The 14,107-nt window shown below is 36.9% G+C and overlaps 1 protein-coding gene across 1 annotated transcript; it reads right to left on the reverse strand.

Annotated features, from left to right (window-relative positions):
* Positions 1–12,506: 12,506 nt before the first annotated feature.
* Positions 12,507–13,451, reverse strand: LOC143539848 (uncharacterized). The gene has a single exon (XM_077033047.1). The coding sequence runs from the start codon at positions 13,449–13,451 to the stop codon at positions 12,507–12,509; it is 945 nt and encodes a 314-aa protein (XP_076889162.1).
* Positions 13,452–14,107: the final 656 nt, after the last annotated feature.

The following is a 14,107-nucleotide window of genomic DNA, read 5'->3' on the forward strand; positions in this document are numbered from 1 at the left end:
TGGCTCTGGGTTTGTTACTTGTAAAACGAACCTTCTTCTGCCTACGAGATTCTGTGAATCGGATTTTGTCTTTCCCCAAAACTGGATCCACTCCTTTCGGTGACATATCGACCATATACAACGAACCCATTTTCTTGCCACGAGCAACCACGAGATTCCCTTTGACTACTTTCCACTGCCCATTCCCGAACTTAACAACGTGCCCCTGGTCATCCAACTACCTAACTGAAATCAAACATTTATTCGAACTTGGAATAACCCTCATGTCTTTCAAAGTCCAAGAAATACCGGCTGAAGTTATCAAATCAACATCTCCCATACCTGTAACCTCTAAAATATCATCGTTCGCAAGTTGAACGAACCTTTCCAAAATCCCCAAACTTCAGATTCTTCATCGTTTCACTACAGTGAGTGGCATGAAACGATGCACCAGAATCCATCACCCAAGAATCAACGTTACTCTCAACACTGCAAACCAAAGCCTCATCACTACTGGCCCGTCATCTGTGTCGTCTTCTGTAACGTTCACCTCTTTCTTACCATTCGGACACTGATTCCTGAAGTGTCCTTTCTCTTTACAACCCCCGCATTCAATATCTTTACGAGTCTTAGACTAACTCCTCTTCCTGCTCCCACTGCCTCGATGTTTTCCCCTACCTCTACCTTCTGTGACTAACATATTGCCTGATGATTCACCTGAACTTCTGCGTCTTGAATCTTCTCCCAGAATCAGATCCCGAATCCCATCAAAGGTAATTTTTGTAGACGAACTACAAACCGCAGTCACTGTTTGCGACCAACTGTCGGGTAAAGAGGATAATAATAATAGGCCTTGAACTTCATCATCAAACTTAATGTCAATTGACACTAAGCGGGACAGGATCGAATTAAGATTATTAATATGCGTGGTAACTGACCCACCCTCTTTCATTCTTATTGTCACTAGCTCTCAGATAAAATAGACCTTATTCGCTGCCGAAGGCTTCTTATACATGTTGGATAGTGCCTCCATCATACCACGTGATGTGGTTTCTTTCATGATGTTAAACGCCACATCTTCCGACAACGACAAAGTAATACAAGCCCTAGCCTTCTTTTCTAACTTCTTCCAATATGCTTCTGACATCTTTTCTGGTTTTTCATCCTCAAGTACTACATCTAAATATTTCTGACAAAGTAGCGCTTCAATCTGCATCTTCCACCAACCAAATTTCTGTCCATCAAACTTCTGTATCGAAACCTTTCCGTCTTTTGCCATTACAATGACTAAAATGAAAATCTGGATAAAAACAGAGACAGACACAGCAATGGCACGACCTGAACTTAACGGCTGTTCTACTGAACTCTGTTAAAATATCAACCTATTTATGCGCAACGGAATAACGAACTAAAAATCAGAAACTGAAACTTTAAACTAAAACGATAAAACCTGACAAACGCGGTTGGCACTGGTTCTCTGTTTCTTTAAACGGTTTCTTCTGATTCGACAACTGTTCTTCAACAAAAATAGGATCTTGTTATAACTGTTCTTGGCTCGTACTTTGCTCAAAGATGATCTTGACCCAAAATATATATAATACCAATATATATTACTATTATTGTTTCTTAGCAAACCATCCCAACAACAAATATCAAACAAACTTGGACTATAGCCAATGTAACGGTCTAAGAGCAAAAAGGAAATTTTACTAGACCCAATTGTGATTAGCTGGGCCCAATATGAGATATAGTCCAAAAAAACAAAAAATATCTCGTTCTCTAACCTAAATGGAAATAACACACCAGGTCAAAACTAAAGAATCTTCTTACGGCGGCGATGAGATACCGTGGCGATGCTCAGATTTAATAGCTTTCAACAAAATAAAATTACATAACCTTAAATAAGCCACGAATTGTCGGTGACTGGGTATGGCGGAACCCTAGCCGGCGATCACCCTTTCCTTATATGCGGCGGTCGGAACCTACCGATGGCCAACAGAACTTATGGTAGCTACTGGTGGCGACGGCAAGCGCAACAGGTTCAAGTGTTCTCCGTGTGATCCGAACCAAGCTCTTGATACCACTTGTTAGGATTAAACGCACACACGAACTGAACACACACGCGAAAGCAATAAACGAACACGATGATTTAACGTGGTTCGGTCTAAACTGACCTACGTCAACGGGTGGCAACTAGGTATTTCTTTATTGAATGACAAGGGATTACAAGTACATATTGTTGTTTAAATAGAGACTAGTCTAGGGTTTGTAAATTATTGGACAAGAAATCTAAACCGGGCCGGGCTTCGGTCTGGCCACCCTACACCCGTCTGCCCTTTGGACTTCAAATAATAAATTGGGCCTAAACAAAAGGCCTACGAAACCCAACACTTCCTAAATATTCTTAGCATCTTTGTTCTTCATACATACAGTAGACGTCTTCCAGTATAATTGAAACATGTAGGCTTTCGCAACCTTGTTCTTCTTTTCCATGGCAACTCCTACGTTTGGTTTGATTGCTTCATGCAATCCTTGAGCGTCCATGATTGCCTGCATTGCCTCAAGTACACGAGACTCCCCCGTTTTTCTTTAACAGTAGAGCGAATGATCACTTGAGTTGTTTTCTTTGTCTTGAACTCTCGATCACATAGATCACAATTCACAGGTAAGTCGACTGGCCAAGGCTAGTTCGGTCGCATGCTTCACACGTCCTGGCTTGCTATGGATCTTCCACACGAAAAGATACGTCCGGTATGGAGCACACCAAGCTCTGATATAAATTGTTGGCCTAGATCTTCTAATCGAACAAGCAAGCACACACATTTTTTTGGCAACTTACCACGACTCTTTTACTATTAATTATAACTTGAAAACAGTTATGAAATTACATGATCGTAACCATGTATTTATACTTAAATATTACTTTGTGAACAAGAAAAAGACTCCTAACTTATGTTTTTTCAGAACAAGACGGGACAACGAACTCGTTATTTTACCAGTTCACTAGTCAGGTTAGACTGTTTATCAGATTCAATAACCATATGACGTTATAAATAATATAAAGATTAAAACCATATTTATATACCTTATACAAAAGAAACACGATGATACTTCATGTTTTGATTTTAACTTTCAACTTAATAAAATACTAAGACTAAAATAAATACTATATGGAATCTAATAATAAAAATTAGATGTGGGAGGGAAAAACATTTAAAAATTGAAATCAAGTTCAACAATCCGGTTTGGTTCAATTTGTTCACTGATCTGACCTGTAAAGCATCGGTTCAAATGAGTAACGAGTTAAATAGCCTAGACTAGACTGGTTTCATGTCCGGTTTCCAATGAAACTGGATTGGCCACAATGCCGTTCAGTATTGAAAGCCATAAGCTTATCTCCATATCTTGAGACCAAATATATATATTAGATCAGGAAGCTACTTCTCAATACCATTTAACATACCATTTCTAACAATAAAAAATTAACCAAACAAATAAAGTGAGAGAACCACCATTTTTGTTAACCAACTCACCCACAAAATCGATAATTTTGCTCAAACCTATTGTTTCCGGTTGAAAGGTGTGCACGTGTAGTTTCAGGGGAAAAACCAAAAATTCGGGTTTTAAAATATCCTTCTGAAATATGAATGTAGAAAACCATTGTTTTTAAAAACCACCATGGCATGATTACCTAAAATTATAAATAAAGCTGTTATTATAAATAAAGCTGTTAGGGAAATTTTTTTATCTTTTTATTATATGGCCCAAATTGAACCGAACCGAGAAAATTAATACTTAGCGATGGACTATCAAGGATCAACCCTAAAACATTTATGAGCTCTTTGAAAATTTCTTGGATCCGACAGTGATTTCCGCATAGATAAGATCAACATTGAAAACTGAGATGCCATATCCTGTCTATTCTTAGAATTCCGTCTTCTTTAACCAAATAAGTGTTGCCTTTTCCAAACTTCTGCCTACCATCATTTTCCCTCTTTTTCTCCACCACACCTTTCTTTTCTTCATCTCTGTTTCTGATCATGCTTTCGATTAGATACCCTGCTAGTTCAACAACAAACCCAATGGTAGCAGACATGTGTGATCTTACATGATCACGGATTTCCTTTGGCAAACCATAAATGTATCTGGTCACTTTATTGTATTCGGCGTGACCAAATGTGGTACTAGTCTACAATACTCTAAGAATTTGGTATTGTATTCCTTAAGATTGGTTCCTATGACTTTGTGATTCCATAGTTTGGTTTGAATCTGATCAACTTCATGGATGGGACAAAACCTTTTCTTGACTAATTCTTTAAAAGTCTTCCATTCCAGGTTATACATATTACTTCTTCCTTTGATCACAATTAATGTATTCCACCACTCCAGCGTCTCTCCTTTGAACATCTGAGAAGAGTACTGTATACTTTCCTCCTCGGTGCATTTACTTATAATCACTATAGATTCCATCTCCTCAATCCAACAGAGCGTTGTTATTACCCCTTTAACCCCATAGAATTCCTTTGGTTTATACACTTGAAAATGTTTAAACGTGCATCCCTTGCTGACTTTTACTCTTTTTGTCTTGCTCGGGACATGTTCAGCAGTGGAACTTTCATAGCCTTCCTGTTTCTTTTCCTTCTCATCTTTTGTCTTTTCAGTCTCTTTTCTTTTTTAATGTACTGATACACTATGGCTTGGCTGCGTTTGTTTTACTGATTTTTTTTTGGCCAAACTAGTCTCTTTTCTTTTTGAATGTACTGATACACTATGGCTTGGCTGTGTTTGTTTTACTGATTTTGTTTTGGCCAAACTCTTTGAATTTGTTGTATGGTCTTGCACCATTTTTATTAGAGGAGTTACAGCTTCCTTGATTAGCGGGGAAACCGTTTCTTTTATCATATCACGAATGCCTCCAATATATTCTTCCGAAATTGAATTAATATTATTTTCAGGGGTCTTCGCTTTGTTAGCTTGACTCCCTCGACTTACTCGGGTTTCTTGTTGTTCAGACATTCTGTGAATCACGTAGATACATGGATTTAAAACACAAAACACAGGCTTTTATTCATAACAATACAGAAGGATAGAAAAATACAACATGTTTAAGTCTAATGATATAATCCTAATCCTTGGCCCATTTCTTAACTAGGCTTTTAATTTTGTCACACTTCTTGATGATCTTGTTGCTTATCTTTTTCTTTTTAACCCTCTCGTTTCTTAGTTCGTCCATTACCTTGTTAGGAGGGTTAGGATATCCTATGGGTGTAGATGCGGAAGGGAAAAGATAAGCGGTTTGCCTTGGATACAAGTGAGGATTTGCTACATAAGCCTACATTTCCTCATCGGGAAGGTTGGTAGTATAAAACTCCTCGATGAGACGGGCCTCCTCCCATATCTCGTTTGCTTGCTCAGCCTCAGTTGGTATAGGACCTTGGTATGGTGGAAAACCAGGAACCTCAGAATAGTTGATTGGTCCTTGGGTTGGTCTTGCTAGAATCTAGGCACCTGGTGGTGGTGATCCAAAATGCCACAGATTCTGGTTAGAATGACAATTCATCCAGCTTGAGGATTCAGTACTTGTTTCTTGTTTTACCCTACTCTGAACTTCCATATCGTATGGATAGTAGTTGGGGGTACTAGTCAGCGGAACACTTTCTGAAGTGTCACTTGATATTTCAATTGGCATTTCGGGGCTTCCCGGAGCATATATTGGTTAGCTTCCGTAAGCCAGATAAGGATCGATTTGATCGACAGGGTATTGGTTCATCTGATTCATCGGGTTATTAAAGTTATTCAGATCAGCCGGGTTTGTGTACACTGGTTCAGTCGGGTTCACCGATACAGTAGGCCACCTAGGACCAAAATTTGTGCTAGATCTATCAGATGGCTCGACATCGGGGGCAGGATTTGACCTCCTTGCAACCCGACGTTTTTGTCAGTAATAATTTGTATATAACATCTACATATATATAAACTTAGGGATAGGTAGACTACCAATCATAACTTATCCCTACTTATTAGATAAATGGTTAAAGCTTAGGTACTAATTTATATTAATACCTAATTCGCTGAAACCGATGGCTCTGATACCAACATGTCACACCCCGATCCAGGGCCTAGGAGTGTGACCAACGGTTGGTACCTGTTTTGTAAATATATCAGAGTAGATGGTTCATTTTAGCTAAAGTCTTTAAATATTAAAATATTAATTTACATAATCAAAATACTGGGGAATTAAACACCCGATTTTTAATTTTACAAAACAGTGATATTAATAATACAAGGATTTATAATATTCAAAAATAAGCCATTTCAAGTGATCTTCTATGATTCCAATCCTTATATACCATCTATTGTCATCTAATTACCTGCAAGGGTGGGAAAAACATGTCAGCTATTTGTTGGTGAAACGTTGACTCGATAAAACAGTTTATAACAGTCGTTAAATACAAATATAGTTTTCTATTTCACAAACTCAGCAGGAATGCCTGTCATTCCTGGGATTTGTACCACTACCATACACACACAATTCAAAGGTTTCCCGAGTACATAGCCCCTGTTCGGAGACAACCTTCCCCTAGGCTATGTAACCCTGTTGGAGAACCGGTTATGACTGACTTGGTTTTGAATGCCAATTATCTGTTATGTTTGGATCCAGAGACATGTGTATTCAGTCTGAGTTGCTTTTTATTATCTATTTTGTATTATAACGAGTTTAGAGACAATAATCTCATGTAAACATTTATCAGACTCTTTGTAATAAACAAACAGTCTATTACAAGAGTAAAATCAGTTCAGACAGTAAAAGGTTAACGTGTTCACCTTATATAATCAGTTGGAAATATCAATTCCTTGGCTTCAGTATGCTATTAACCTATATATCATAATAGGTTCGCATAAGTACCTAGTTGATATTATTTAACAAACTTTAAGTCTGTTCCAGTTCAGCAGACTCGAGGTCTGATCAGCAGACTTGAAGTCTGATTCAGTTCAGCAGACTCTTAGGTCTGACCTAACCTTAGTATAGTTATAGTCGTTTTATGAAAATACTTTGGATTTACATATGACGTTTGGAATACCACGCTTTGTCCTAATAAAGGATATCACGTTGGCAAACTTCTCCAGGTAAGCAAACGGGTCACGCGGTTGATTGGGATGTGTACGAATTGCTTTCCTTAGGCAAGAAGAGTCTACTAATGATATCCCCCTTCCAGTTACTACGTGCACGTCAAAATAACAGTTTTGATAACATTACTTCACATGGAAGCAACGTCTTTACTTTATAAAACATCACTTAGAAAATAACAGTTTAACAACTATATTCTTAACTAAGTCATAACTATGTATTTAAAGTAACTAGTAAAGTAACTTAACCTTAATCCTACCTTAATCGGCTAGTCGAAGTCAAAGACTAAAAAAAACAGCAACACTTCAGCTTGTGCTTCGTTTATGGAATCAGAAGCTCGTTAAACAGCGTAACGACACCTCGTTTCTTTGCGAAAACAGCCCTCGACACCTCGGAACGTCCTTGGCACAATTACCTAGGTTATGTTTGTAAAATGAAGGTGAAAATGGGATGAATGGGGCTGAACCCGTAGCTGCCCTTTTATAGTTGAGTTTTGCAGACCATCGTGTAGCCCGATGGCCTTTTCTCCAAGACCGTCGCGTAGCGCGACGCCGCAATTAATCCGTATATACCACGTGTTGACACGTGGTTGGCCACGTGGATTCTGATTACTTAACAGGGTATCGCATAGCGCGATGCCTTTGGTAGATTGACTGTCGCGTAACGCGGGGCCCTATTTTTTTTTGAATTGCGTGATTTGGATACTCGCGTAGCGCGATGGTTTTACCAGGAGATCATCGCATAGCGCGATGGGTCTCAAAACTCAATATTTTCATTTTTAGTCCTTTATCTTTTAATATTTGCACTTTAAGCCCACAATTAGATGGGATATTTTTAACGGTGTTACAGAAACCAAGCGTGTTGTGTTCCTGGAGGATTACAAGATTAGTCTGAGTAGTAATAACCCTTATGAAGAATTGCAAGAAATAAAAGATGCGGGGGAGACTCGTCGATTATTATAACTCTGGTTATTCCTCTTGTACCCAATGCAATTGAACCTACTGCACCAACTTTTCCACACTCAGAACCCGTTATAATATAAAATGAAGGCACATCAAACACTCAAAACCAAGATAATGCTGAACCCGCTAATCAACTCAGGAGGTCATTTAGGTCCAGAAGACTACTAACTTTGATGATTATGTCACCTACCAGACTGAAGCTGATGCCGGAAAGCTTAGTGATCCTATCTCTTATAATGAAGCCATAAGCAGTAAACAGTCTTCTGAATGGAATAAAGCGATGAATAAGGAGCTTGACTCCATGAAGAAAAATGATGTTAGGGATTTGATACAATTTCCCAATGGTGTCACACCCGTAGGATATAAATGGGTGTTCAAAACAAAACTTGATCCAAATGGGAACGTCGAACGCTATAAAGCAAGATTGGTTGCAAAGGGCTACACTTAGAAAGAGGGAATTAACTATCAAGAGACCTTCTCACCCGTCTCTCAAAAATATTCATTAAGGATCGTTATGGCCCTAGTAGCTCATTTTGATTTAGAGCTGCATCAGATGGATGTGAAAAACGCTTTCTTAACGACAATTTAGACGAAGAGGTGTACATGAAACAACCTGAAGGTTTTAAACCTAAAGGTCAAGAACATCTAGTCTGTAAGCTGAAGAAGTCATTATATGGGTTGAAACAAGCATTACGTCAATGGTACCTATAGCTTTATGAAGTCATGATGAAACAAGGTTTTGCAAAGAATCAAGTGGGTCAATGCACCTACCTTAAGATGAGTGGGAGTAACTTTATTATACTTGCCCTTTACGTAGATGATATTTTATTAGCAAGTAATAGTTTAGACATGTTGCACGAGTCGAAGCGATTACTCTTGCATAACTTCAACACGAAGGATCTCGGAGATGCTTCTTATGTTATGGGTATCGAAATTCACTGAAACAGACACATAGGGATCTTAGGATTATCTCAAAGGGCATACATTGATCGTGCCCTTACTCATTACAAGAATAAATATTGTAACCCAATTGCAGCTCAAGTAGTTAAATGAGACGTTTTTGGTGCATTCCAATGTCTAAAAACAGAGGTTGAAAAGGAGCAAATGAGAATGATACATTATGCATCAGTAGTCGGAAGCCTTATATATGTACAAGTTTGTACTCACCCATATATTGCTTATATTTCTTGAATGTTAGGCCGTTATCAGACTAATCCTGGCCTTGAACACTGGAAAGCAGCTAGGTATTTGCAAAGGACGAAATACTACAAACTAACTTATAGAAGAAGCGATAATTTAGAAGTGGTTGGTTATTATGATTCTGACATTGCTAAATGAAAAGATGACAAGAAGTCCACTTGGGTATATCTTTATGTTAGAACGCGGGCCCATCTCATGGAGGAGTCATAAACAACAGCTAACGACAACTTCCACTATGATGGCATAATATATAGCTGTTTATAATGCAACCTATTATGGAATGTTGCTTAAAAGTTTGATCTCTAGACTGAAAATAGTCAATTCCATTTCTATAATCATTGAAGCTTTATTATGATATTTCAGCTGCCGTTAGTTTCTCGAACAGTAACAGTTTGACTAGAGCTGGTTTATATCTTGATACAAAGTATTTGTTCATGCGTGAACGAGTTGAGGAAAATACACTTTGTATTGAGTATATTGGTACAAATAATATGCTAGCAGATCCGATGACTAAAGGTCTCCCGCATAAAGTTTCAGAAGAACATGTTGCTAATATGGGATTTAGTGAAGACCTTATTTAATTTCATATTGTACTTATTTACATTTTATTTAATAAAATTTCCTCAATTTCGATTTTGCATGTCTCTTAATATGTTCTGCATACGTAATGACATATAGACAAATTAGTATACAAATCACATATTTGACGGACTTACTTATAATTTTGATCATAACTACTTAGGTTTTAAACAAGGACTTTAGCATGATTAATGGGGGCCTTGAGCTGATATTCAATTCAATGACTATATTTCTCTGCTTCAGTTTGAGTTTAAAGCTAAAATGAGCGTTAAAATCTGCAGACTAATCTAATGCTCATAATAAATGATTATTCAGCTAAATGGGAGAATGCAAGAATATATATGTATATATATGTATATATATACATATATATATAGGAGAAGTATAGTTTGAAAACCCTATTGAGTTAAGAAAACCCGTGAAAACCCTATGTAACATCGGGGTTTTTTTTTGGTTACATGTAATATATGTTGTTATATTTAATACAAAACATCAAAAACATAAAAAAAATGTTTTAATATTTTTTTTTACATTTTTTTAGTAATTTTTATATATGTTTTCAGGTGCGTGAAAATGTAAATAAACTTTTACATTTTTTATTAACTTTACTTGCGAATCACAAGATTTAATTTTTAATTAAAAACATGTGGTTGAGAATGGGTTTCTAGAGTTTTCACAACTCAAGTGGGTTTTTATTCTAACCTAACCCTATATATATATGGCCATCATTATCATTTATATAATAATAGATCAAAATTAATTAAATTATACCTTACTAATAAATTAGCTAGGTAATTGTTGATGGATCAAATTACCCTTTCTTGCTAATCAAGAGTTTCCCCTTGGGTGTGTATAAATACATGGAAGAGATTAATTAACATAATAACAAAACCTAACCCTCGCAATCAAATTCGGAATTCTCTCTCTCTCCATAATCAGCTTCATCAAGAACCCTAATCCTCATCACTATTATGCATTCTAAAGGGGAACTCAACCAAGCTAACTATCATGTCGTCTAGATCATTCTCATCAGTCGTGGCTACTCTCATGGATGTAACATGTATGTTTTAGTTATAGGCTTATTATAACATTGATGTTTTCTACTATATACGTGAAGAACTAATCAACATTTAGGTGCTTAGGCTGAGGTTCGGTAAGAACCAAAAGTTGTTGAGGTGATGGCGGTTATATTGGAGCAGTTGTTGAAGTTCATTGTTGGAGCAAGTCTTGGAGGACGTGGAGTTTCCGATGAGGCGGGCGCTAATAATCAAGTGCGGTTCTTGTTCGTCCGCTATCAGGTCAATCGTTGTTGTTCCTCAACCGCTTTTAACGCCAAAGCCATCGCCAAACCACAACACCATTATCCGTTCCGACAACCAACCATTTTAACCCTCTATCGCCAATCCCTTAACACTTTGGCACTTTTTGGTGGGTCAAGTCCAGTTCCGTCCACCAATCATATATATGCAAGCACACACAAATTCTTTTTCTTTTATTATTTTATTTTATATTAGTTAAACCATAATGTGTTAGTTAAGATGAACCAGATAGCATCCCGTGCCTACCTAGTAGTGACCTGACATGACACTTTGACTAGTATTTGTTAGTTCGCTTACAAGTTACTACATAACCTAACAGACTAACATTTATTTGAGTGTTGGCTTTTTCTTTCATGGAGGCATTATCTATTATCTAATAACAATAATTAAGAACTTTGATGTCATAAAGTCCTAGGCCACTTTGCAATACCATATTGATCCTATGAATTTTGTTATTTCTTTTTTTTTTTTTAATTTTGTTTATCCTTTTTTTGTTTTTTTGTTTTTTTAGTTATTCTAGTATAATGAATGAAATAACAATCGATCGAATGCCAGTTTTGTTTGTTTTTATATATTTTAGTTACGATACAATAACAAAGTTAACGGAAACCGACCGAATTTACGTAGACTAGCATATCACATTTTTTTAATTATGTTACCATAAAGATCGTAACGAAAACCAACTAAATGTCAATTTTGTTTTTGCTTTCTTTTCTTCTTCTTTTTTTAGTTTTTGTTCCTATACTGTAACAAGCATGATGTTGGCTGAATGCAACACCTCAATGATCTGGATTGATAACGTTCGGATTTTAGTAATGCCTGAGTTTTACTAAAAACTGAACGGCGTCACCCCGGCCCATTTGTCTACCTCAATGTTTATAATTTTTTGGATTTATATTTTGTTTTAGTTCTGGTACTATAACAAACATAAACAAAACCCACCGATTTTGCGTCGACTTACCGTCTTAGCACCCGGAACCGACAATGCTTGGGTTACCACCACCCGGATTTTACCGTTCTGCTCCGGTTTGCGAGCGTGGCAGCGGCAACATTGATCATCATGGGTTGGTGGTTTGTGACAAGGTGGCATGGTGGAAGGCGAGTAATTAAACCAATGAATGCACCATTGACAGAAAAGAAGAACAATTTGATCGAGAATGGTAATCTTCTAAGAAATATAACAAGAGAAACACTCTTTTTAGCTACTTTTCATTATATTTCATTCCTTCTAATAATCAATTAAATACAAGAAAGTGGAAACAAGATAAAAGAAAACCTGGATTATAATGGAGATCGTAGATACTATTTAAAATGAAAAGTATGAATGCTTGAAACTAATTAATACGTATAACACGTACTATGCTTCACCATATCAGCAATTGGAAGATAAAAGTCATTTCCTTCTTTCTCATCATGGCTTGTTTTCCATTCATGGTAGAAAACAGTGTACACCACAAACATAAACAGTCGCAACAAGCAACAGAATCCATTTGTCAAAAGAATCATTATAGCCAACTTAGTCCTGAAGCTCCAAACACAGCTTGTAACGACTTTGGCCACAAGAATAACAATATCGTCGGCTACAACGAAAAGAACCATCATTAGTGAGGCTTGTAGTCTTTTGCCTTTCATTAGCTCTGTGGCCCTCCCAATCGCTTTAAGACCACCGGAACCTTCTTCCAAAACTGAAACAATCAAACTTACCATCCAAAGGGTAGCGACGTAAAAGTAACAAACAAGGATAGAAGGAGCGATAACTCCAAAAAACAGAAGCAGCCATGAATTTACTGCCAAGAGGGAGGTTATTACAAGTACATAAAACAAAGTGATGCCTAAAGAGAGGAAAAATAAGTAAAAGCTAGTCAATATTGGTCTTTTCCAACTCTTTCTAATTTTCAACAACATGTCTTCTAGTCCTAAAACTTTGGCAGTGTAAGCTTCGTACGAAGATGAAACCGTCGCAACCAAGAAAACAAGTGTGACGATGGAAGAGATCGCGACGATCAAGAGTTTGACAAGGATAACATCACGCAAGGTGTCGAATATGCCAATATAACTAGTTTCACCTATATTGTACCAAAGATCATGAACTATGTTTGGGTGAGTAGCCAACTGAAACATGAAATCATTAGATATAGGTGTCAATGTATACTCCTGTGCAAAATCTATTTGGGAAAATAAAAGGAACACAAGTACTAGGATTGGAACAAGCAGCTTTATGTTTCGGCTTGTGGTCTTGAAAGACTCCCTGATTACTCCAAAGAACCCTAAAGAAGACTCCATTTCTTTTATATTTTTGGATCTGATGATTAATTAAGTCATTAAACTTGTTATATAAGTACATATTGGGGTTTATGTCATTTTCGGCTGGTTTTACTTGGCTGAAATGTTAATCGTGAAACAGTTGTCGATTTTAAGGATGTGTGAAAACAAAAAGCATTGATAGTTTTACAGCACAGGATGGAGTTTCCAAAGATGGACGTTACGTAACACAAGGATATATACCCAAGCAATTTCTTTGGATTTGTCGTTCTGGGCTCGTAAAAGTTGTATGCAATATTAGTTTATAATTAAGAACCAACAACTTAAAAAACATGGACAAATAGATTGAAACGTAGTTGAATAATGTTTGCAGGTTCTTACTTGAACCAGCTAGACGGAAGATAATTGACCAGAAAATTACTTGGACAAGAAAATACGATATGAAGGCTGATACATAATAAATTGCATAACTTTTGTTACGACTCTACGAGTGGCATGAATGGTTTTGATCAGACAAATCATGTGACAAGCGCGACGTTCATTGATTTGAGCTTCAATTTCGTCACTCGTAAAGAATTTTAAGCAACTTTAATTATTTCCAAACTTTTCCTTTTCGGTGCAAAACATATAAATATTAGACAAAAATGAGAAGTGCAAGAAAGATTTGTGACAAAAGA

Source organism: Bidens hawaiensis, unplaced genomic scaffold (assembly GCF_021521415.1).
Source record: "Bidens hawaiensis isolate Kalapana, Puna unplaced genomic scaffold, B.hawaiensis_p1.1 tig00012076_1, whole genome shotgun sequence".
In the NCBI taxonomy this organism is placed as follows: Eukaryota; Viridiplantae; Streptophyta; class Magnoliopsida; order Asterales; family Asteraceae; genus Bidens; species Bidens hawaiensis.